This window comes from Asterias rubens, chromosome 16, assembly GCF_902459465.1.
Source record: "Asterias rubens chromosome 16, eAstRub1.3, whole genome shotgun sequence".
Classification (NCBI taxonomy): Eukaryota; Metazoa; Echinodermata; class Asteroidea; order Forcipulatida; family Asteriidae; genus Asterias; species Asterias rubens.
Genome location: NC_047077.1, coordinates 12604561 through 12630793, shown reverse-complemented (window position 1 = coordinate 12630793; position 26233 = coordinate 12604561). Strand labels below are relative to the sequence as shown.

General features: G+C 38.7%; 1 protein-coding gene across 1 annotated transcript; it reads right to left on the bottom strand.

The window, feature by feature from the left end:
• LOC117300941 (exocyst complex component 3-like) lies at nt 1–25955 on the bottom strand. The gene is made up of 24 exons (XM_033784810.1): nt 25699–25955; nt 24572–24628; nt 23979–24091; nt 21684–21774; nt 20860–20966; nt 19449–19530; nt 18570–18608; nt 17079–17188; nt 16578–16691; nt 15403–15508; nt 14806–14889; nt 13873–13946; nt 12743–12838; nt 12370–12436; nt 11437–11529; nt 9195–9288; nt 7273–7343; nt 6423–6476; nt 5257–5348; nt 3843–3914; nt 3185–3343; nt 2220–2325; nt 1541–1717; nt 1–968 (listed from the first exon to the last, which is right to left on the bottom strand). The coding sequence occupies exons 1-24, from the start codon at nt 25774–25776 to the stop codon at nt 894–896; spliced, it is 2211 nt and encodes a 736-aa protein (XP_033640701.1). The 5' UTR covers nt 25777–25955; the 3' UTR covers nt 1–893.
• Between the last annotated feature and the right edge of the window lie 278 nt (nt 25956–26233).

Below are 26233 nucleotides of genomic sequence, written 5' to 3'. Positions count from 1 at the left end.
TACCAAATAAGTTGTTATGCTAATTATTTTGAATTAATTACCAAAAGTGTCCAGTGCCAAAATATTTGAATATTAGCTGAAGTTTAGGTGGTTCATAAAATTGTGTTAAAATACAATTCTTTTTTTTTGTACAATGACTACAATACACAATGTTGTTTTGTTTTGTTTACCTTCTCACCGGACAAGTCATGATATGCTCAATAAACCCTTAATGTTAGCGACCATCGCCGAGGCCAAACAATGGTAACATGCATGCCTGTACACGTCACGCATAACTCTAAGCCAACGATAGGTCTTCACAGACCCCATGCTTCGGCCGCGATTGCCGAGTTCAAATAAAGAAAACGCGCACGCATATACGCTGCGCACAATTCTCAGCCAATGATAGAACTATGTTGGTAGCAGAAGGGTTTATGCAAGCTTAAGGTCCCAGCACCTCCTGATTTGGATGGCTGCTCATCATCATCTGAGCATCGGAATAGCCTTCGACTCCTTAAGCCCGCTTCATACTTCCTGCGAATGCGATTGCGATACGAATGTTGACGTCAAAGGGCTGTTTTCGTAGTGCATGTTTCGCAGGAGTTGAGCACAAGTTAATTGTTCTGAATTATTCATTGCTAATTTGTGACGTTGAAATTCATAACATTTGCTGCAAACACAGCAATGTGAAGTCAAAAATTTTATTGCTGACTTGTGCTCAACTCCTGCGAAACATTCCCTGAAAAAACAGCCATGTGACGTAAAAATTCGTTACGCATTCACATTCGCTGGAAGCATGAACCAGGCTAAATATACACACACGACCAAATTGTAGTTGTTCACGCTTTTACGTTTTTCTAAATTGCATTTGCAGGAAGTATGAAGTATGGCCTTTATTCAATCTTGTAGATGATTTATTTAACTAATGAGAAGATTGTCTTGGGAGTCTTCTTACGTGTGGTTTCATCACCAAGTGTGTCCTCTACAACCTACAAATAGAAACAGAAGAAAACTTGTTTACAGGGCTCATTAGTAATAATTTTTCTGATTTACCAAGGGCAAAAAAATTGTAAAAACCAGACCAGACTTGGAGAAAAAGTAAATCAAAAGCAAGCATGACACAGCCTCGCTACCATGGGCAGCGCGCCGTATCGATACCTCTCGTCACTAACCCCTGGTAAGGATGGACTGAGAAACAAGACTGATTGGCTCCCAAGAGAGAATATCAAGCCCAACCTCGTTCCCAGGGGTGATCCATCTCGCAGTGCCATTTCTCCACCATGCCTTGCTCACTAAAACCCTGGAATGGGTCCATTAAGTGGTGCTAGAATCTGACACATTTGAATGGGAGACTTTTTAGACACTGGCGGTAGCAGACAAAATGGGCTTTTTTTGTGGCTCTGAGCATGCGCACACATGCTCAGTAGTGCGGCGCGTAGGTCTGAACACCCACACTACTGGCGAGAACTCTTACGAAAGCACCGGTGTTTCTGACAGTGCGACCATCTTCAATCATAAAAGCTGCACTAGAATAGGAAGAAGAAGAAGAAGAAGAAATCACCTGCTTAGCGTTACCGACAGTAATGTCTCCTCTCATAACCAGTAGGTTGACCAGATGGTCAAAGCGGACGTCCGCATATTTATGGACCAAGCCAGAGATCTCTAAGGACAATAGAGAGGTATCCATCATCTTGATGAGCTCAGCCATCATTGGGATCGCAACGCATGGAGACTGTTCCTAAACACGAGAAAAGAAAGAAAAACAAATTTATTAGCAGTCAGCTCGGAGCTACATGTAGATCCATAAAGGCACTGGACACGTGTGGTAAATTATTGTCAATTCTCACTTGGTGTATCCCAACTAATGCAAAGAATAACAAATCTGAGAAAATGTTTGCTAATTTGGTCATCGAAGTTGCACTCTTTCTTTCAAAGCACTGTGGTACCCTTTGTAAGAGCGCTCTATAAATGGCTGTGGGAACCAACTGTAACTCTGGCATCAGTATGTGCAAAACTTTGAGAAGGGCTTCATGCAGAACACATAGTCCGCCCATTTTGTAGAGTAAGAAAATGTGGTTCCATAAAATAGCGGACTTTGTTCCGTCATGAAATTACAAAAAAAAACACAGACACAATTTCAAGGGATTTGTATGTGAATAATTGTATTCTACTTTTTAAATACCTTTGCAACCATATTAATTTCAAACTTATATAGCCCAAATCCAAAAGAGTCCACTTACCTGGTGTCTTAAAATGCGATCAAAGAGCGCTTCGATTTGCTCCGATTCTTTAACCATCCTGTCCGCAGCCATCTTACGTTCCTCATAACTTTTAAAAGTCATACGCCTGAAAAGCAATTCCACAAACATTTAAACTAACTTGCACTAAAAGCAATTTCCCACGTAAAAAACACAAAGAATGTTTCACACTTCTTATTATTTTTTTAAATTTTTAATTTAAATTTTTTTTTCTTCTAACATCACAATGCTGAGGGCAACTTCAAGGCCCGCGGTACATTTAACTGATCGACCCAAGTCAACTGCCGCCCGGGGCACGTTGCCTCTTACTCTTGGGGCTGAAACAGGGTTACTCTCGTCACTGTCCAAGGATGTAGCCATAAGCCTTTTTGAGGTATGGCGGACGTGATGCGAGCGCGTCACATGCAGCGACTGATGCCACGCTCACCATGTTTGTGGTCATTAGGATTACGTGTAAACGCCGCGTCGCCTAAAATGCGCACTTCACAGAATAACACGCGTTCTGTTTCTAGTGGTCAATACGCACAAATTAACCCAAACCTTATAGTGTTGTAGCATTGTGTCCGCCATACCTCAAAATCGCTTATGGGTATCATCCACTTAGCCTGGCTGGTCGTGGGTAGAGCAGAATGTACAAACTTCCCGCCTTTTTACATAGCACAAACTTTTTCAGAGCAATTTTCGTTAAGTGCCTTGCTCGAGTGCACAAGTGTCATGACCGGGATTTGAACCCACACTCTGCTGCTGTCAACACAAGAGCTTGGGTTCAGAGAACTAGACTGCTCAGCCACGACACTTTTCAGAACTTTAGACCGTGTAAGTTTTATGTAAATCTTTGATCTTAGATGATTTTCTTTCCTCAATTCTGTAATTTTCCTTTAAGTACATGTAGCTCTATGAAATTGGGCCCTCGAGTAGAGTTGAGTCGTGAACCTAATCAATCTTACCGTTCCACCAAGGCTTTGAGGTACTCCACCACCAGCTGCCTCTCAAGCTGCCGCACCAGAGGTTCAAAGAAGTTTTTCTTAAGATGTAAGAAGTCTCTGTAATAGTCCTCAATGGTCACGCACACAGTGTCGATAGCTGATGACGACTGCAACTGAAGCCTTTGTTAAATAAAAATACAGCAAGTTGAAAAAGGTTTCCCTACGCTTGCCAGCTACAGTGATAAAAAGTACTGGACACTATTGGTAATTACTAGCAATATAACTGTTAGCATAAAAACTTACTTGGTCACAAGCAATGGAGAGCTATTGATAGTATAAAACATTGTGAGAAATGGGATCTCAGGCTACAGGACGTAGCTCGACTTGAGGAACTACCGGCACAAAGGAAAATGTTTTGTGATACAAGTCACGGAGGTTTTGACAAAAAATATAACCCAGTGGTCAGTCGAGGGAAAGAGAAGGAGAGGTCGTTCAGCAACATCATGGATGAGTGACATAAAGAATTGGACTGGTCAGGGTATGGCAGCTGCATCAACATCAGCCACAGATCAAGATCTTTGGTGTGAACTTGTAATGATCACCGAGCGCAATTTGCGCCACTGGACTGATTAGAGAGAGAGAGATAAAAGTTATAAAGTAGATTGTTTTTGACACATACCACGTTCTTGTTAGAAGTTGTTGTAGATGAGGCTGAAGGTCCATGAAAATCTCCCCACACAAGTCTCCCATACTAAGGATAAAAAACACACACAAACATGACAAACAATAGTAACGTCTATTAGTTTTGGTTTTACCCTTACAACGATGCGTGTTTATACTAATAATAATAATAATAATAATAATAATAATAATAATAATAATAATAATAATAATAATAATAATAATAATAATAATAATAATAATAATAATAATAATAATAATAATAATAATAATAATAATAATAATAATAATAATAATAATAATAATAATAATAATAATAATAATAATAATAATAATAATAATAATAATAATAATAATAATAATAACAATAATTTAGGAGACTTATAATGCGCCATGTCTGTCACAAGGTGACATTCCTGGCGCAGAAAACCCTAACTAAGCTGATATTTCGGAACCGTGTACAAATAAACAGTAGGTGAAACAGGTTATTAAAAGAGATGGGTTTTGAGTACATAATTCAAAGTGTGGTAGGAAGTCTCCGTTCTCAGTTTGATGTGGAGTAACTTTTTTATTTATTTAATTTTTTTAATGCAAGTCGCCAGACACACAAGGCCTGATAGCCACTTTAAGGTGTGGGCTACAATTATTATTTTTCCAGAGGCCGTTGCCACCTACTCCTAGGGCTGAAACAGGGTTACCCCCTTTACAGTCCATACGGATGTAGGCTTGGGTATTGTTCCATAGGGAAGGATCAGACCCAGAGAAAGAATTGTTTCCCCAGGAGTAATGTGAGAGGGGCACTCAAAGAAGATTTGTGTCGGAGGAACGAAGGTGTCAGTGTTAGCACTGTATACTCGGTACTTTCATCAGTTCTGTGAAAAAAAAATCACAGCGAATTACTCGGGTGGGATACGAACCCACAACCCTTGCAATTCTAGAGCAGTGTCTTAGCAACTAGACTACCCAGATTTCCCGGTAGCTAGAGGCAGTTTGAATCCTATAATAGTCATTTCTAATAAAAATGACAGTCGCAATCTGCATTCTTCTTCTACTTCCCATTAGTACTTGACTCCTGCACCCCGCATCATCTACATGTGGTACGGCCGACGAGCATTCAAAGTCAGCGCACCTACATTATGGAACAATCTCCCTCTTCACATCCGCCAGGCATCATCTCTTGAATCCTTCAAAGCCATGTTAAAAACTCATTTGCTTTTATGCTAATCTACTATAATTCTTCTTTTTCAGAGATGGTTGTTGCAAATAAATCATACTGATCGAAACGTCGAGTCGTTCTCAGAACCAACACTACTCAAGAGAGATTTTAACATGGTGTTCCCGCAAACCTCTCTTAGTTATACTTCCACCATGCAAAGTTTCATCTCCTATCAACAAGTATAAACCCAACTTACGTTTCCATACTTAGTCTAGTGAAGGCGTCAGCTAGATTCTGGACAAAGGTTGTGGAGCCTGCTTCGCTTGACGCCAGGTTCAGATGCCTCCTCTGAAAATACAAATTTAGTTTTTACAATAGCCTTTGGTATTTCTTACTGTGTCAACTAAATTTTTCGCCATGTACTTACAGGTTTTTATATTTGCTTACTATAACTCCTCTTTTTTTTTTTTAACTTCAAGGCACTGGACACTATTAGTAATTACTCAAAGTAATTATTAGCATAAAATCTTACTTGGTAACGAGCAATGGAGAGCTGTGTATAAAACATTGTGAGAAACGGCTCCCTCTAACATAGTTTTTGAGGGGGAATTTCACACTCAAATATCAAATGACTTCAGACCTGAAGCCTTTTTACGAAATCTGACAGCACAAATTTGTGCAACAAGGGCGTTTTTTCTTTCACTATTCTCTTGCAACTTCGATGACCGAGTGAGTAAATAATTTCAAAGATTTGTGATGCGACGTTGAGAAACACCAAGTGGGAAAACCGGTCTTTGACAATCACCAAACGTGTCCAATGCCTTTAAAGGGAAGGTATACGTTTGGTAATCACTCTTAAATAATGGCAATGAAACTTTTGGTTAGATTTAGAATCTCTCTGACGCTCAATTTCAAACGAGGCAAATTAACGGCAGCTAAAAAACCTTGTCCTGGACAGTACTTATCTGCTTGTTGTCATTGACCAATTTTGTCTCTAAGTACATTATGTTTGGAGTATCATTTATTTGATGCACATTTTAACATACTCATTTAGAATATAGATTAAAGGGAAGGTACACATTTGGTAATTACTCAAAACAAATATTAACTTAAAAACTGAGTTGGTAACAAGCATTGGAGAGCTGTTGATAGTAAAATACATTGTGGGAAGCGACTCCCTCTGAAGTAAAGTAGTTTTTGAGAAAGAGGTAATTTCTCACTAAAATAATAAAAGACTTCTAGCTTTTTTCTTTCATCCTTTTCTCCCAACTCCGATGACCAATTGAGGTCAAATTTTCACAGGTTTGTTATTCTATGCATATGTTGAGATACACCAAGTGAGAACACTGGACTTTGACAATTACCAATAGTATACCTTCCCTTTAATAAATATATTAACAAAAATCAATAATTGTAGCTCACCTCAAGTTGTTTGGTAAATTCAATAAACAACATGAAGTTGTTTACTATGGCAACCTGTATGATGAGAGAGAGAGAGAGATACAAAAACAACATTTAGCCTTCGAGAAAGACTCTGCTAGGGTCGAAACGTCAGGCCATTAACTATTTTTTTGAATTTATACCCTCGGTCCATTTGGTTGGTAAGTTGTTTGCAACAGCTAATTGTATGTTCACAAAAACAACACTTATCGAAATATGGCAAGTGCAATGATGATTCACAGCATTTGTATGGTGGCATACATCTATTTCAAAAACACTCAAAGGTGGGAGCTCCTCCAACAAACTTATCTTTTAAATAGGAAGATGTGAGTTTTGTTGAAGTGGTCCAGGTTGTCAGTTTTGCTAAGAAATGATCAGAGGGAGTTCCACAAATGAATTCAATACTGCTTTTGACAGGAAGCCAATGTAGCTCAGCCAGAACAGTAGAGATGTGATAATCCTTTCTCAACCCAGTAATAAGCAAACGTCCTGCTGCTCATTTACAGCAATTCAATGGTTAGGCCCCCAATTTTATTCAAGCTTCTTTTAAAAATGTACAATGCTACACAAACTACCGGTGAAACCAACTACCTTTAGAACGATACATAAAGAGAAATTGCAAATGGCAAAAACAGGAAATTTTATTAAGTGCACAGCATTTACTTAGTACATAGCAACACAAGGGGCATCTAACTTATCCAAGTTGTTATTCTTAACAAAAATCATTTTGTCCATAAGAAAATAATGGTCAGGCCCCAAATTTGGTTCATACCAGCAATCGACGCAGTCAAAACTACTGGGAATTCCAGGCTTGTTCTTTGTCACTACTCACCATGTATTGGAAATAGAACCTTGGCTGACTTCGATCAGCTTGATGCTTTATCTTGTAGGAATGTATGTTAACTAAAAAGATCGGCAAAATAAAACAATAAGGAAGGCTAGTTAATGATACATACAACTGGTAAAAAAAAAAATAATAATAATAATAAATATGATTGTGGCTTCTCATAGCACTCCCATCCGTCACTCAGTGAGGCTTCAACATTCAGTATTTCTAGAAACATTTAAAAAAAAATGAGACCAATTCCTGTACATTGCACCATGTAATGGTTTAGAAGGTGCTGTGTGACGCAGTATGCAGCCGATCTGACCAGGAACACGGGTGCGAATCCCTTCTCTTTGCTAAAAGTACACGGGACCTGCAGCTTTACATCCCATCCGAAGGATGCAGCAATAATGGTTAAGTGCCTTGCTTAAAGAAACACGTTGCCTTGGATCGGTCCAGTTGGTCTTGTTGAAAGCGTTTGTAACCGTAAAATGCATATGGTTAGAAAGAGGTTGTAAAAGTAGAATACAATGATCCACACAAACATGCCTCGAAATTGCACGGTTTTTCTTTTACCTCACCGATTAACACGGTCGGCCATTTATGGGAGTCAAACATAAATGGCCGACCATGTTAGTTCGCAAAGTAAAAGGAAAACCGTGCAATTTTGAAGCAAATTTGTGTGGATCATTGTGTTTTACTTTTAAAACATCTTTCCAATCATATGCATTTGATAACAAACGGTTATAGACCAACTCGTCCAATCCAAGGCAACGTGTTCCTTTAAGGATACAAGTGTCACAACCAAGACTCGGACCCACATTCTGCTGAAGAAAAAGGCCAGCCTTTGAGTCCAGTGCTCTTTCATTTCATTTCATTTATTAATTTCACAGGCAAAAATTCAAGCACAGACAATAAGAACAGAAGAAAACAAAAACAAGAACATACAATACAATAACAAAAAAAGCAGCACCCCTGAAGGATTTAAAAAAAAGTAAACTAAATTACTATCGAGTTAATCTCCTGATGCCACAATTTACGAAGAGACAAAAAGGGACATTACAGATGGACATTATTAAAACATGGCATACAGTATAAAAATATAGAACTATACAAGCAGTTAAAACAATAAAAGCACTAATGGGCATTAAAAATACAAAATCGTTAAAAGAGAGATTCTAGTTAATTATGCAAAAGGCACTATAAATTTGAGAAATAAAAAACAGCAGCAAGGTATTTGAATGGGCTAGGCAACTAGAAAGTTAAACTGTTTTGGCCAAGGGGACCTCCTCGCCAGGGACTAATAAATGATTCCTGAGGGAATTTGTGAAGGAGGATAAACTATGGATAATTGTATCTTTAATGCAGGCCGGTAGTTCGTCCCATAATCTAGGGAATCTGTGAAAAAGAGAATGATGGGCAGCATTGGAACGAGCCCGATGATGGACAAATTTAACAGATTCGATATGTCTACAATTAATGGAATTAGAGTGTCCGTTTCAATGTCAAATTTGTTATATAAACATTTAATAACAAACGTAATTGAAAGGAAATCTGCTATGTAACGACACGCTAAAATGTATCTTCTTCCTTTCTTCTTTCTACAGTTCAAGCCTAAAAGGAAGTAATATTTTACCCTTTTTTTTGATTTCCTGTAATGCAGTGAAAACAAGTCACACTTACAATGACTTACAAAGTCAAGTAACTCCATTGTTGGAAAAGGAATTACATGAAGATAACAGGTGTGAGTTGCTTGATCAAAAGGGATGTGTTAATTTAGCTTTTTTATTTAATGACTCACATTTGTAAGTTTCAATGAACATTTGGAGTTCTTCCAGTGTTTGGAAAAGGAATTTCATGAAGATAACAGGTGTGAGCTGCTTGATGAAAAGGGATGTGTTACTTAGCCTTTTTATTTAATGACTCACGTTTGTAAGTGTCAATGAACATCTGGAGTTCTTCCACACACAGCAGTACAACCTTGGTGGTCAGATCAGTGCTGATCTGGTTGGAGACTTGAAGCTGAAATAAAACCCAAGTGGTTAAGTGTGGGACTGCTGAGTGGAGTGAATTAGCTGAAACGAACGAATGAACTGTTGAGACCAATTGTGACCCACTCTGTGAAAATGAGTCAGATGTCGCCCAATGCAGAGATGCCAACATTGAATTTTAAAAAAGAGTAGCATCTCCCAAAAATTAAGGGCGAGCGCAGCTTGGGCTCCCTAAACCGATCTTTCTATTACTCTCTACAATGCTAATTAGCTCATTATCAGGCAGGCATTGTCGTGAAATAACAATTACCTCTGTATGCACCAACAGAACAGCTACAAATGTTTATAATGGCCAGTGAAAAAAAAAACTGAAAAAAACTCAAAAATAAATGTAACATAACAAAGGGTGGCCTTACTTAAATGTTTTTGTTCTAATGATCAGAAATGCAACAACAAGCTATTGGGAGAGAGAAAAAAAAAAAAAACGTGTCCGGATTTTGGGCAAAAAATACGTGTCCGTATTTTGGGCATTGTCTGGACATCGGCGCTACAATTACTAGTAAGAAAACATGGAAACTGTCTAGCTTAGATCTCACAGCACAGTGGTTTAAGACCCAGACATCAGGTCCGATTTTTTTTCTGAGATAACTACATATCTTTGGTGACTTGAACAAGAAGAACTAATTTGTTGAAGAATTTTTATTTTTTTGAAATTTATGACCCTGGTTTTTTAAGGATTTGTAGTTCGTATATTGTGACATACGTTTATATTCAGCAAAAATCACAAACCCTTATGTTAAAAAAAATACCAGGTTAGGCATATACAAATTGTTTGAGAAAACAAATATTGTTTTTAAATTACCTGTATAAGTGACCTTTCGCACTGTAGAAAATTAAATACGGACCGAAGTTTTGATGATACGGCAAAAATGCTTTGAAATCTTCGACTAAAATGTCAAAAAATGCTACTTATAAAAAAAAATACCGCCACACATCTTTAAAATAAGCCATTAAGGGCCTGGACGAAATGCTAAAAATATGTAATAGATTAGTAAAGTAACCATTCGTTGTGGCTAGAAATTCACGGTAAATTAGCGAAAATGAGTTTTTATTCCTGAAAATGAGAATTTTCAAAAAAGCAATTGTTTACATCGCAAAATTAAGGAAAATAAACAAAAATCAAATCGTTGGATATTTTCCCAATCGGGCACCAACGGCCAACATATTTTTTGTATTTGTTTCCATAAAATGATAGAGTGACTACTTAGCTTTGAAAATAAAATAGCACCGAAATCCCGCAAGATCGCCTTCACTCCCAAAAACTAAGTTTTCAGAACGCTGTTTTTAACCAAAAACATCGTGTACATTAACATTACACACGGAAGATATAGCGCCCTCTGTTGACTTCAAAACCACATCATAAAAATTGTCACAATAATTCGTGAATCACGACACGGATCGATAAATTGTGGATTATTTTAATGGACAACCACGTTTTATCTACCTAAAGATGACATTGAGACATGCTTGAGATATTATAAAGGTATTTTTGACCGATTATGAAGGTATTTTGACCGATTATTGTACAGAAACTTGTCGATGTCGGGGTCACATAGGGTTTTAAACCACTGTGCACAGGTCCCTCAGTTGAATGTATTTTTGTTCAGAAGGTCTCCTTTTTTGTCGCCATTATTTCGTACTTTTTGTGCCAAGCTTCGATGAAGTACATGTACAGCCAGCGTGGGCACAATAATAGTGGATACATGAGGAATGAGGTTACTGTGACACGTTAGCTCACACACAACCTCATTCCCCACGCACGTGTGCACTATTCCCCATCGTGTAATAGAGATCAATGGGTACGATCTTGCAGCAATGCACTAGCGTAAAAATACTCATCCTGCCAGCCAGCGGGGGATCAGAGGACACGCAACAATCATTACGTCGAGACACGTACATTGTTCGCGTGAATTCGCCGCTATTATTCAACACTGCGTTCTAAAATTAAAAGTGTTTTTTTCTTTTTTGTTACAATTATTTGGATATTTTTCTTAATCTTTGTTTTCCCATTTAATAGTTCATTCGTTCTTTGCATGTATTGTACGATTTAATAAAATTATGTTGGGCGGCTTGTTTAGCGTGTTTTATTGAGTATTATCGTAAAAAAAAAAGGGCTTACGTTTTGTTCAATCATTTGGAAGATGATGACTGGAAGCTGTGTACGATAGTAACCCTCTCCATCACTGACTGGTTCAGACTCAGTGTGCCAGTCCTGCAAAGTTACAAAAAATTTAACAAAATTCATTCTTCATTCATTGACTTTGTCTTAAAGCCATTATACACTTTCTGAACAGAATTTTTTTTTAAGGCTCACAGATTTACAAATAACTTACTGGGTTTACAGAAGGTAATGATGAAAGACTTCTCTTGAAATATTATTCCATGAAATGCTTCACTTTTTGAGAAAACATCAAAACAATATCAATTCTCGATATCGAGAATTATGGATTTATTTTAAACACATGTCATGACACGGCGAAACGTGCAGAAACAAGGGTGGGTTTTCCCACTGTTTTCTCCCGACTCCGATGACCAATTGAGCCTAAATTTTCACAGGTTTGTTATTTTATATATAAGTTGTGATCCACGAAGTGTGGGCCTTTGGATAATACCGTTTACAGAAAGTGTCCAATGGCTTTAAAGGCAGTGGACACTATTGGTAATTACTCAAAATAATTATTATCATAAAACCTTACTTGATTACGAGTATTATGGGGACATGTTGATAGTATAAAACATTGTGAGAAACGACTCCCTCTAAAGTAATTGGGTTTTCCAGATAGAAGTATTTTTCCACGAATTTGATTTCGAGACCTCAAATTTAGAATTTTAGACTTAAATTATGTTCATTCTTCATTTTGTACTGTATAATGTTTTAAATTTGAGTAGGCGCTTTGATCGGTTTTCTGGAGAAGTGCGCATTATAAACCCATATTATTATTATTATTTTTATTATTATTTCAGTGGAGATGACAGAGAATACGGGTGATATGTTCACGACGCCGTGAAATAGAAACCAAAATAGCAGGAGAGAAAGAGGCATTAGAATTACCTTAACATCAGTCTGCAGAGCGTTCCCCATCCACTTCTGAATATTGGTATGAAGGGTTTTCAGATACCTGCAAAAAGAAAATCACAATGCATTGGACTTGGTCAAGTTTAATTCAAAGGGTGTTTTTGAGAAATAGGTAATTTCTCACTTCAGGCCTGAAGCCTTTTACTCAGGCAAGCACACACAATTGTGAAACACAGGTGTTTTTTCTTTCATTATTTCCGTGCAACATCGATGGCCAATGGAGCGCAAATTTTCACAGGTTTGTTATTTTATGTGTATGTACACCACGTGAGAATACTGGTCTTTCACAATCACTCAAGTGCCCAGTGCATTTAACACTGATAAAGATCGAGTCTGTGGTTGTACTTACTGCTGTTGTAAATCTTCCACTGTTCTTGCAGGAAGCAATGGGGGCAACTTGGAGACGTCAAGCCCCAACTCACTGTTACTCATCATCATTGGTCCTCTGAGATCACATGGGCAAAAAGAACAGCCAATAAGAAACTGACAAAAGTTACAATAATATCATAGAGTTATATATAAGAACTAGAGGGCGCACGAGTGATGCTTCGTGCACAAACGCCATGGGACCGCAAGATGACAAGCGCGTCATTCTGCATGCGCGTTGAATATGAAATACTCGTTTGAGGTTTTTTTTATTGAACGCTCACGCGATGCTGTTTGTTCAACTTACAAAATGGCCGCACAAACACACACTGTGAGATGCCAGTTTTGTCAACTTAGAAAATGGCTGCCTGAGCGCATGCCGGAGCGCGTATATAGGCCAGTGCGCCCTCTAGTTCTTATATATAACTCTATGGATAATATACTTATCTTTTTAATGCTCTTAGGAATTTTCTTTTTGTAATAGTAATATTTGTTTGTAGCTGTTGGGCACATCTGAAAAATAGTTTTCTGCTGAGAGGTCTTTCCAGGGTAAATAAGAAAAAAAAATATATATATATATACTAGAGATAGAAATACAGCCATGTACACTGTCAACTTAAAGGCAGTGGACACTATTGGTAATTATTCAAAATAATTATTAGCATAAAACCTTACTTGGTAACGAGTATTGTGGAGAGGTTGATAGTATAAAACAATGTGAGAAACAGCTCCCTCTGAAGTGACATAGTTTTCGAGAAAGAAATAATTTTCCACAAATTTGATTTCGAGACCTCAGAATTAGATTTTGAGGTCTCGAAATCAAGCATCTGAATGCACACAGCTTCGTGTGACAAGGGTGTTTTTTCTTTCATTATTATCTTGCAACTTCGATGACCGATGAGCTCAAATTTTCACAGGTTTGTTATTTTATGTACATGTTGAGATACACCAAGTGAGAAGACTAGTCTTTGACAATTACCAATAGTGTCCAGTGTCTTTAAAAGATTTCCCATAAGGGAGGAACGTAAAACTAAAAAGGCGATGACTCAAGGAACAAGGAACAAGGTACAAGCATTCTTAATAAACAGACATAAAAGACTCAAGTGTACTCACCGATACTCATTCAGCCATGTGAGTAATGAGATGATTTCATTTGGTTCCAACTCCTCCGATATCATATCTTGTAACTAAATCAAGAAAAGTTACATGAGTAAACAAAACTCAAGGTGAAAACGCTTAAAGACACTAGACACTATTGGTAATTGTCAAAGACCACTTGGTGTATTTCAACATATGCATAAAAAAACAAACCTGTGAAAATTTGAGCTCAATCGGTTGTAGAAGTTGTGAGATAATAATGAATAAAAAAAAAAACACCCTTGTCACTGAAGTTGTGTGCTTTCTGATGCTTGATTTTGAGACCTCAAGTTCTAAACTTGAGGTCTTGAAATCAAATTCGTGGAAATTACTTCTTTCTCGAAAACTACGTCACTTCAGAGGGAGCTGTTTCTCACAATGTTTTATACTATCAATCTCTCCCCATTACTCGTAATCAAGAAAGGTTTTGTGATGATAATTATTTTGAGTAATTACCAATAGTGTCCACCGCCTTTAACGGAAGACTACTCTATGCTACAACAAGGAGTGAAAAAAGTTTCCAGCATTTGTCAAATTGTTGGCTCCAGCTGGGGCCTTGAGTTTGATCCTTAGCTTGACAAAATTCCTCCTGGAACATACATGTCTTGAGTCTTGAGTAATTTAATCCCTAAACAGCTCACGTAGGAAGCTAAACTGGGTTAGTGCGTTGGTGGCGTCAATGGTTGACGGGGTAAGGTGCGAAGAGAACAAATAAATAAAAAGTAAACAAAAAGGTTGTGCACTATATACATTGTGCAAGACATGTAATGCCCAATTAGTCGTTAAAATTCAATGACCTCATGTTTCAAAGTTCGCTCAGAAAAGTATTCACCTATACTGATATGTACATGTACATACCGATACATGTAGACCAGTCATATATGAGATAAGTAGCGTCCGTATACTTACATGTGAAGCGAGGCATTCTTGATACATCTTGACAAAATATTCAAAGATGTTGTAATGTGGAGGGAAACAGGGCCCGAGCAGGAACTGTCAAAGAAGAAAACAAAAATGTTTACATCGGAGATTATCGACAGACGAAGCCCCAAAAGGAAAAGTTTTGTTCCCAAAAAGCATTACTTTTTGACTGATAAGGATAGTTTGAATACTCTTATCTAATCGAACTACCCCTCAATCAATCAATTATTCAATCAATTATTATATATCAATCAATCAATCGTAACATTCATATATGGCGCTTTTTGGCGTGTCGTGGCTCTGCGGATAAGAACATTGGTCTCAAGCTCTGGCGTTTCTGTTCATCAGAGTGAGAGTTTGAGTCCCGGTCGTGACACTCGTGTCCTTAGCAAGACACTTAAAAATTATTGATATGTTTCTTTCCTTCAGATGGGACGTTAAGCTGTTGGTCATGCACGCAAAAGAAATCAGATCAAAAACAGAAGTATGATGTTTACTTAATGAACAAGTTTGATAAGAAACATAATTTTAAGTTTTATTATGAAATCCCAGCTCAGTCTTTCCCTTCACCATTCCTTGACGTACCTTAACTACTCTGAGATCTCCCACCAAGTTCTGACGAATCAGTTCAAGATGCCGCACTAACCACATCTTATCTATTGTCCGATCCTCAAGCTGACTCCCTTCAATTCTAGAAGATCGAGAGAACATGTTATACTTGCCATGTTGTTTAGTGTGAGTACGAGTTTGAGAACAAGAGTTTGAGTATAAGTACAAGGAAAGTCTATGTACAACTTAGTCAGTTCAAATACGAATTTGACTACGAGTCTGAGAACAATTTAGAACAAATTTGAGTATAAGTACAAGTAAGAGTTTAAGTATGACTATAAATTTAAGTATGAATGTAATAACTATAATAATTACAGCAATTTGGGGGGCTAATCATTCTTACTCGCAGCTAAGAGCTGAATTGCAAAGGACGCAGCTACAACGTGTTCGAGAAGCAGGCATGCAAGGGCGTCTTTGGCTGCTAGCCACATCAACTCATTATGACCACAGAGCACAGCCAAGACTGAAAGTGTTTGATTTTTCCCGAGGGAGGAAAACCGGATGTTCTGGAAAACCCTCGTGGCACAGCAGAGAACCAACGCACAACTCAACTCACATGTGGCCCCGGCCGGGAATCGAAACTTGGGTCACCTTGGTGAGAGGCGAGTGCTTTACGCACACGCCAACCATGCCACCCAAATGTGAGTTTGAGTATGAGAAAATTCTAAGTACAAGGATGAGTATGACTTTGAGTTTGAACAAGACTCTGAGTTGGATTTTGAGTGTAAGTCTGAATTTGAGAAAAGATTCAGAAACAGTATGAGTATGAGTACAAGTAAAAGAGTAAAAGAGTTCCAGCTTGAGTTTGAGTTTTGAGTTTGAGAGCAAGTACTTTTCTGCAGTTAAAGATTGGTGAATGATTACCGAAAAAAAAGTTCTACAAATCTGCTATACTACCAAAACTACACATTAATTGACACAAACCATATAAGGGAGTTTTTAGAAAATGACTTTAAAGTATTCATCTTGACTATGGAACTTCCTTGAAGAACACATTAAGAAACAAACACTACTTTGTTCACTTAATGCAAGGTGTTTGAGTAGTGGGTATAGTTTTTTCATTAGCAACCATCACACAAACACCAAAAGGAAACTGCAACCACGAATCTTGGAGAAATACTCTTTCCCGTTTAAAAAGCACATTTACTCACCTGACGAGAGCAAGATGTTTGAGTTCTTCCATGCATTTATTCTTCCAGTTCTTAGGTCTTCCTGGAGCCTTGAATCCTGCCATCTTCTCACGATCTAACATCTTCTTGTCTATTCTGTAAGAGGAAGGTGCAATAGTGGTGAAATGTTCCACTGCATTACGTAAGGCTCCTTTAAAGAAAGAAGCTAAAACAACACATCCTTTTCATTTGGCAACTTCTCGCATTCTGGCAACCTATGACTGCACAACACATTGATGTTTAGACCCTTTAGCTATACATTTAACTTTATTTGAAATATTCTTCAAAACTCTGTAGAAAAATGGAAAATCTTATGAAACTAATTTGCTCCAGAACCAAACTTCATATGATTGCACAGAGTGGTGTGACAGTTTTTTGTGCTATTTTTCAAAACCTGTTATTAAACGCTCGTGTAGTGGACGCATCTGGCCCGACGTGTCCTATTCAGTCAATGTAATACACTGTAGAGATCAATGATCGTACCTTTCTTCTCTCTCTATGATACGAACAGCTGTGGTTACCAGTGAAGGACTCTCTCTGGCAGCATTAAGCACTCTATGTAGTATCAACTTGAGTTGTCTGTACAACATATCCTGCAATAGAAAATAGACAGGTTGGAACGAAGTTGGAAGGAAGTTTCCTTCAGACATTATTCAGGTTCTTATTTCATAGAGCTGTTTAGCACAAACAATTTCTAGCAGACACAAATCTTGTTCAGACTTGGGTTACCCGCCAAAAGTCAGTGTAGTGTCAATTGTTTGTGACTGGTACCATGCAGAATTTTTGCTTAGTCGAACAATATGCTTAGCACCAGTGCTGAGCAAAAATGACCAGAGTAACAACAAGATCCGTCACAAACATTGTAACATAACATGATACTTTGGCTGGTGACCTGTTCCAGCTCAGCACAAAACATTTCTTAAGTCCATGTTCGAATTGACAATGGCTTTGACTGGATTGCCTTGTATTTAAGTACAAGACGTCCTAAGTCGTAGCCAAAGCTGACAATAAGCCATTTGTGTGTTAGATTTGAATGTTGTCTGGTAAATTGATGTGCTTTACCACTTAAGTTTTCTTCAGACTAAAGAGACAGTTGCTATGTGACATGATTAGGGGCAAGCTTTGCGTAGAGACGGTGAACACCCACACACAATTCTGAATGGATATGTATGACACAATGGTACCAGGGTTTGCTCATCTGGAGGCTGCTATGCAAAAGCTTATCCCGAACCATTTGATATAGCAACTGTCTCTATAGTCTGAGGAATTCAAATGTAAGTGGTACTAACTCGCAAATGGCTTTATTGGGTTACAGCCCAACATCAACAAGTTTTGCGTGACAGTTTACAGGTTAATCACCAGCAGTTAAAGTCACCAGGAAGTGGTATTTTTTCAAAATAAAGCTTTTGCCACTAATATATGTGTTTTGATGAGTGGAATGTGAATAAACAGTTAACTAAGGTTTTAAAAAATCAGTTCTTATGTTATTTACAAATTTAAGAGTAAACCCCGACCCGAGAGGGCGCTGTTCGTGACGTCAATCGAGGCAGACTTTGCCTGTAATGCGTAGAGTAAACACAATTGCAAAGTACATGTACGGACCAAGTCGTGAGTTTGTATGTTTCAAAAAAAGATTTTTTTTGTTTTTTTTCCGGCAATGCCGACCAGGTGTATTGCTGCTGAATGCAGAAAAACACTTTTTGAAACGTACCAGCTCACGACTTGGACGTACATGTACTTTGCACGTGTGTTTACTATACGCATTGCAGGCAAAGTCTGCCTCGATTGACGTCACAAAAGGGGTAGGCGGAGTCAGCCCCCCAAACAACTTTATATATTTTTTAAACATATAAATCGTGACAAACAATTACTAAAAAAATTGTTTTATTGTTCGTAAGCAATACTCTTATGTTTGAAAGAAAAATGTTTTTATTTCCAGGTGACTTTAAAACTCGAACAATTTGTTTCACTCACCGAGAGCTTTTCAACTTCAGAGAAGTATTGCTTCAGCAACTGTGGGTTAAAATAAAATGTCAAAGGGAATGATTTACGCCTAAAAATAGTGTTGTTCATCGAGGCATTTCATACTGGAATAGCTTTCTCCTGAAGACGAGCAGAGTATACTGTTTGAAACGTCGAGACCCAACCGGCTCTTCTCAAAGCCAACACTCACCCTAAGAAATGTACACATGGTTGTACCCGCAAGTTCACTAGTTATTGATAGTTTCTTCCAATGGAATAACTTAAATGAATCTCTTAAATCATCACCCTCTCTATCTGTCTATTTTAACTCGCATTCATAAACTGAAGTTTAATTTGTAAGGTATTGGCCGTGGCCCAATTTCATTAAGCCTGTAAGCAAAAAAATTTGCTCAGCATGAAATTTCTTCCTTGATCAAAACAAGATTACCAACCTAACTTTAATTTGTTGCATATTGCTTGTTACTGGCATTCAGACGTTGTCTGCCTATCCTGAAAATCACGTGGAAGTTTGGTTGGTAATCCTGTTTTTATTAAGGAAGTAATTTCATGCTAAGCAATTAATGTTTGTGCTTTACAGGCTTTCACACTTGCATTGTCTGCATCATTTGTCCTACATCCATGTTAGCGTACCTTAAGTGTACCACGTGGTTGTACTAAATGTTTGTCTGTCCATATAGGGAACAAAAGCATCTCGCTAACCTTATACCTAAATGTAGTCATGAACTTGCTGCTTATTACTGAATCATTGTGAACCTAATATATCATACCTTTATTACTTTTATAATTTTGACATAAATGTGCATTATTGTATTGAATGACAACATTGAAATGAATGTTACTGGATGAATAGATATTTTGAGCCCAACTTACATGATCATCCGTAGGATTCTCAGACGGATGTTTGTGAAGCTCGTACAAAAGATCGTCTCTTGAACTTTCCAACTCCATCAACCTTTTCAGTCAAGACAAAACAACAACAATTACAAATAAGTAAATAACTGGAGAAGCTACAAGATGAACAGGGATAGCAATGTTGTTATCTAGCTTAATCTAGCTGCTAGAATATGTGTGCTTTGCAAGAACCAAGTATTATTAGTAGTGTTTTTGTTTACATCAAAGTCATGGTTTTACCCGCAAGTTTACTATTTATTTATAGATTCTTCTTAAAGGCAGTGGACACTATTGGTAATTACTCAAAATAATTATTAGCATAAAACCTTTCTTGGTGACGAGTAATGGGGAGAGGTTGATGGTATAAAACATTGTGAGAAATGGCTCCCTCTGAAGTGCCTAAGTTTTTGAGAAAGAAGTAATTTTCCATGAATTTGATTTCGAGACCTCAGATTTAGAACTTGAGGTCTCGAAATCAAACATCTAAACGCACACAACTTTGTGTGACAAGGGTGTTTTTTCATTCATTATTATCTCGCAAGTTCAATGACCGATTGAGCTCAAATTTTCACAGGTTAGTTATTTTATGCATATGTTGAGATACACCAAGTGAGAAAACTGGTCTTTGACAATTACCAATAGTGTTCACTGCCTTTAAGTATTATTATTGGTTGAAAGTTGGGCACTTTTCCATTGTTTGATGTCACATGATATACAAAGGTTTGCGGTAAGACCATGTAATGAGTTGGGGTGGTTCTGAAAAGAACTGTTGGTTTCCACCATGCAAAATGGTTCTCCCCAGGATTTAAAAAAACTGGCGGCCAAAGCACGCTAAATTGAAATGGGTCTTCGGAATGTTTTCTATTTGGTATTTATCTTGGTTTTAAATGTTCAATACAATCTGGAGCATTATTTAAAATGGTTTTATCTTGATGTTTTTGTGTGATTTTTTGAGGTTGCTTATTGGCTAAAAATGTGCATGTACCTGTACCAATACTCGTGTCCGATCACTAGCTTGTGCATTGGGAGATCCCTGCGTTAATGCTGGCATGTATGAAAATGGTTTAATATAAATTTACACCCATTGACATGTTTGATGCAATCGGTTTTAGAGGGTACAGTGAAATACAAATCAGAAGAGAAAGGTGGATTTGACTGCAGCCCTGATGCTTCACGGAGGCATCAAAGGCGATTGCCTCCATGCCCACTGGTCATTGCCTTGGCCCCCTTGAAATGCTCCAGTGTAGTTTGACAATTTCCTCAAAGAGTGCCCTTTACAAAGGAGAAAATGCCTTGGTGCCCTTTCCTCTCAAAAACAAAGCATACAGGCCTGAAATTTAAAATACATGTATAACAAAGTTGGGATGTGCCCCCTGACCTATAATCTTACCCCTTATGAGCAGCCAATAACTTCTCATCACTGATGTATTTCTCTGTCTTGCAAATGTTCTCCGGTACAGTGAAGATGTGCTTAAGGTTCTCCACTGCGGCTGCAAGCTGATGCAACAGAAAGAAGCAGAAAGAAAGATGATACGTAGGAATTGAAACTTTTCATCGTGGAAGTATGACTATTAGAGGTTTGAATATATCTTTTTGAGTTTGAGTATGCATCTGAAAAGAACCAGCGGTTAATAACTCAATGTTTCGATCAGTATGCTCTGATTGTCTTCAGGACAATGGTGGACTCTGTTGCTGGGGTGACAAGTCTTTTTCTACAGCTGCACCATGCATCTGGACATCTCTTACCACTTAATCTCAGATCTTGTCTTTGCACCACAAAATTCAAATATCTTTCCACATCAATTAGCTTATTTTTTCATGGACTAACTTTGTTGTGTCTGTTTCTCTTTTGTTTTGTTTTTACTGCGGCTTGAACACCCAGCAAGGTGGATATGTGGGCATTACAAGTCTTCATTATTAGTATTGGGCGCGTTCGTTTAGCTTCCCTGGGTCTACCCTGCGGTGCTCACTCGGGTGAGCCCCTGAGAAGAGCTAAACGAACGATCACTCACCGCTAGCTCTCGTAGTGACGTCGTTTACCTGGGGCCAGCCCCCAAAAGACCCACTCCACAGACAGGGCACCGGGGGGCCGACCTGGGTGAGCCCCTGGAATGATGTCAAAAGCTATTCGAACGCACCAAGGCAGACCGGGGATGACCCAGGGAAGCTAAACCAACGCACCCATCATTTATTAGTATCCCTTGACCCACTGACCTGACTGTGTTGCTGGGCGACATCTTTGACTTCACCAAGCTTAGATGATAACTCAGCACACTCTCGATATTTGCCATCAACCTCCTGGATCCTGTAATATAATGTTAAAACTATAAGTTATCATACAAGCGGATAAGATTTGGGGCAACTCCCTCATGTATGGTGTAAACAAATCACAGCTCTTTTGACTACAACGTCTGCAAAATATGGCTGCTAACTGGTTACTCCGTCACCCAAGAGTTCACACATCACCCCTTTCCTAAAGCAACTCCACTGGCTACCAGTTGAGCAAAGGATAGTTTTCAAACTCGGTCTCCTGGTCTTCAAATCATCGCACAACATGGCGCCATCCTACATCTCAGATTTCATGACTCAATATGCTCCTTTCCGCAGTAACCTAAGATCAGCCGATCAACGCCTCATTGCAGAACACATAGCAAAGAACACATGGGGAGCACGTTCTTTCTTGGTTACTGCAAGGAAAGTGACTCCATTATTAAGAGCTGGGAGAATAGTGAAATTTTGATATTCGGATACCGCTGGCCAACTATCCAAAATTAACCGGATATTCGAATAGTTTTTTTTCGCCGCTAGAGGGCCCTATTAAAAAAAATATATATATATATATACTAAAAAAAAGATTTTGCCGCTAGAGGGCGCTGTTCGTTTGTGAATGAGATCGTATGGGCAGATTGATATGAGTTTTAGACAGTGTCACTCGGTTTCATTCATAAAAATAACCGGATCTAATTTAAAGATGGCAATTTTCTTTTTCTTTTGATCATGATTGACTCTACGTGAAGAAAAACTTTCGTAATCTTTGAACAAATTACGTCAGAAATGTCATTGTTTTAACTCTTCACGGAGGTGAGCATAGTTAAATACTTATGCTGTTTTATGCTGTCTTAATAGAAGTTTCATAAGGATTCAGACAAAACATTCCCAGGCCTCAAATTTCCCGGCGGCCACGACGGCCATGGCCGCCGGTGCCCTGCTTACTGGCCGTGGTGCCCCGAGAAAATCGGACATTTTCGCGGCCAAAAAGGCCGTGCCCTTTTTCTCCGATGGCCGCCGTGCCCTTTTTGAGATCAAAATTTATGTTTTGATACACCACCATCCGTCTGTGTGCACATAAAATCAAACACTAGTTACATGTACATTCTATATTAATACACGCACACAGAGCGCGGTCGGTTGAATGCTCATCACACGGAATTTAAACGGACGGCAGCATATATCCATGCAGTGCATATGTGTGCACGATGCAGAACGAACGACAGACGTGCATCCATAGACATTGTGTACTCGAAGTTTATACACGAGCCGGATGTACTTGCAACGACCATTTGAGAACAATCGCACTGGTACTCATCTTGCAACACGCGTACCCACGCAAGGTTGTCCATGATGGGTACCAGCTAATCACAATTTCGGTTCCATTCGAGGTTGGGCGTCCGCCTATTCCACTGGTATTGTGCTTGTTCACTGGTACTCGTACATGTTTGTGCACGTGGGCCATGTTACGTAAATCACGCATCATGTACATGTACATGAAGGTACATGTACATGTATGGTACATGTACATGTATGTCCGTTGAATAAATCTCCGCTCTGCACACAGTCAAGTGACAGCTCATTGTTTACGTCCGGCCGTCGCAACAAAATCTCCGCTGCACACAGTTAAGTGACAGTTCATTGTTTACGTCTGGCCATCGCAACAAAAAATGGATGCATACTTTTACTTCCCATTAATCAATAAAATTAAATACATTTAAAAATACTTGATGTTTTTTTGTTAAAGGAAAGCAAAAGTAATGAAATGGTTCATTAAAATAGCCTTCATGGACCTGAACAGAAATTGTTTCATGATCTTTATTTGTTATGGCCTTGATGCCCTTTTTGAAATTTTAAGTTGGCCTTGGTGCCCTACCCCATGGCCTTGGTGCCCTTTCAAAATTTGACAAATTCAAGGCCAAAGTGGCCTTGCCCTAAAAATCGGGAAATTTGAGGCCTGCATTCCTATCAGTTGTCGCCCGACGTCCGCGAATATTCGGATATTAAAAGAATATCCGGTTACTTGGTTGTAATTTCAGAACTATCTGGTTTATAAATAGGTATTCACGCCCTATGCGGATATCCGGTTAAGAAAAAAAAAGGCATTCGCGGTTACGGATAGGAAAACCTATTCGCCATTAACCGGATATTCAAATAAGTCGCCCAGGCCTAATTAAGACTCCATTATTATATTATTATTATTAGAACAATTGCTTGTGATTACTTGCTTGTTTTTCTTACCATTTCCTAACATCCCTGATACCCGAGAGGGCGCTCTGTAGTTGAGTTAATCCAGTTCGAACTCCATCTAGCTGAGACTGCATAGCTGTCTTTAACCTTGCTTCAACGGAGGCCTACAAGTATTAAAACAATTCATTGAAGTGAATATCTGAATACTGGACCACTACACAGAGTCAACTGGAACAATGAACCATGCGGTATTTTTTGACAATTGTTTCGAGGTGCTGGGGTCAGACTGGGTGCTGAGGTGGATTTCACAGTTAAGACTTGTCGTATCTCGAGTTAGGACGAGATAAAATTTCGAATATCTCCAAGGTAACTCTTTGTGCAATCGACCCCAGGTCGGTCACCGGTTCCTTCTTGCCCCTCACTTGGTATATTATTATTAAATGTTTAACATTGTATAAATTATATCAACTTTAAGTTTCTCAGTCTGGTTTTTTCTTTAGTTCTTTTAATTCCTGTTCCTTAGTGTTTTGTTAGTGTGAAGTGTGTAATAAAACAAAATAAAATATAATGGATCGCTCGAGTATTTCCAGCAGAAGGTTCTCTCTAAGAACAAGGTGGATTCCCTAATAAATGTAATGGCTCACCTTCTTCCTTGCCTCTCTACGTCGTATCTGTTCCACTCGCTCCAGCTGATCCGGCCTCTACCATCAGAGAAAAGTTGAAAACAAAGACAACAAATTAATGTTGATAAAATGTACAGACCAGTAAGACCTACTCCTGGAACTTTGAGGTTTGTTCCGACTTATTGTCTCAACGATAGCGGAGTGAACCTTACAGTTTTACGAGTAGGTATAAGACCTATCCTTTAATAGGGATGAGATTTAATGAATGAGACAATTGAAAAATAGACCCATCACTGCTGTGACTCAGTTTTGTTTAAGTGTTTACATCTATACCAAGTAGTGCCATGGGTAGGCAGATGGGGCAGATTTGCTACAGCGCCAGCAGTCACGACGGTGTACGTTGTCATGCACAATTGCGCTCGCATCGCCTATATCTTTGGGTCCATTCGATTACATAAATGTAAACAGAGACGTAGCTTCCCAGTGACGACCCTGCGGTGTGAGCCCCTGACAATTGAGCTAATCAAAAATCAAACGATCACTCACCCTCTTGAGTCTTGTGGTGACGTCATATGCACCTGGGGCGAGCCTGTAACTAAAGACTTGTTCCACAAGCAGTGGGCCTGACCCGGGTTGACCAGGGTGTACTACGTACTACTAGAACTATGCGGTTTCGTTCCACTATCGTCTCCCCTTACATTTATGGGAGACAATAGCTGAACGAATCTGTATTATTATAATCTGTATTATTATAAGGTTTATCGCGAATAGCAACATAGCAAGAGAGGCGCTGCGTACGCGAGTCGAAGAAACTGCATAGAAACCGCCCCATTTTCCTTCCCACAACGCATTGCGGTTCTGAATCGCGATAAACCTTAGTCATGATGAATTGATAGGATAACTAGTTCTACCTACCTAGGACTAAGGAGCCCCTGGATTCTGGAATGACGCCAAAGCTATTCGAACCAGGGGGGGGGGGGGCGAGGGTAGACAGGGTCAACCCAGGGAAGCTAATAGAACGCACCATTTGTGTGGGTTCAACAGCGCCCTCTCTTGATATTTTGCTAAAATTCGTGATAAACCTTTATATTCCAGGAAATGGTTTTTACCAACAAAAAGTTAAGTCAAACCATGGTCAAACCACAAACCTTCATCATATTTTCAATTCGTTTACAAGCTGCTTCAATGGCGTCAATCTCCGCCTTGCTGAAATCTTCCTCGTTCATTGCAAATTCTTGTATCAAACAGCTACAGAGTACACAGGAAAAGATGAGCACTAATTAACTTAAATGTTGTTGTTTTCTCCCAGCAGTTGATTACAAACCGTACACGCCTGTTTTTGTCAGGTGACATACAATATTTTTAGTACCAATTTCAAGCTGTAGTCAAATTTCGTCTACGACCGTCACTGAGGCTCTCAGCAACATTGAGCATCAGCTTTAATATAGCTATTATCTGCACTCATTTTGATACATTTTGTTTGGGGGTTGTAGTGGTTAAAACAAGAAGAAAGCAGAGTGTATCATATAGATTTTGTGTTTCCACAGTCTCTCTGTCACCTTGAATCACAATGTTCTCACGATGTTTTCATAACAAAACATGAAAACATTTTCAAGCTCATTGTTGTACGGTTGTACATGGTTGTACTGTGTTGATCCACAAGTGACGGTTGTGAACGGTTAT

What these genes read in the sequence shown, in the direction of transcription:
- LOC117300941 (XM_033784810.1), bottom strand. Translation starts at nt 25,776, where the DNA reads ATGAACGAGGAAGATTTCAGCAAGGCGGAGATTGACGCCATTGAAGCA. An exon ending in TTATTGGCTGCTCATAAGGG is followed by an intron (nt 19,531 to 20,859) that starts GTAAGATTATAG and finishes TTGACTGAAAAG; the next exon opens with GTTGATGGAGTTGGAAAGTT. An exon ending in CTGTCGGTAACGCTAAGCAG is followed by an intron (nt 969 to 1,540) that starts GTGATTTCTTCT and finishes TTCTATTTGTAG; the next exon opens with GTTGTAGAGGACACACTTGG.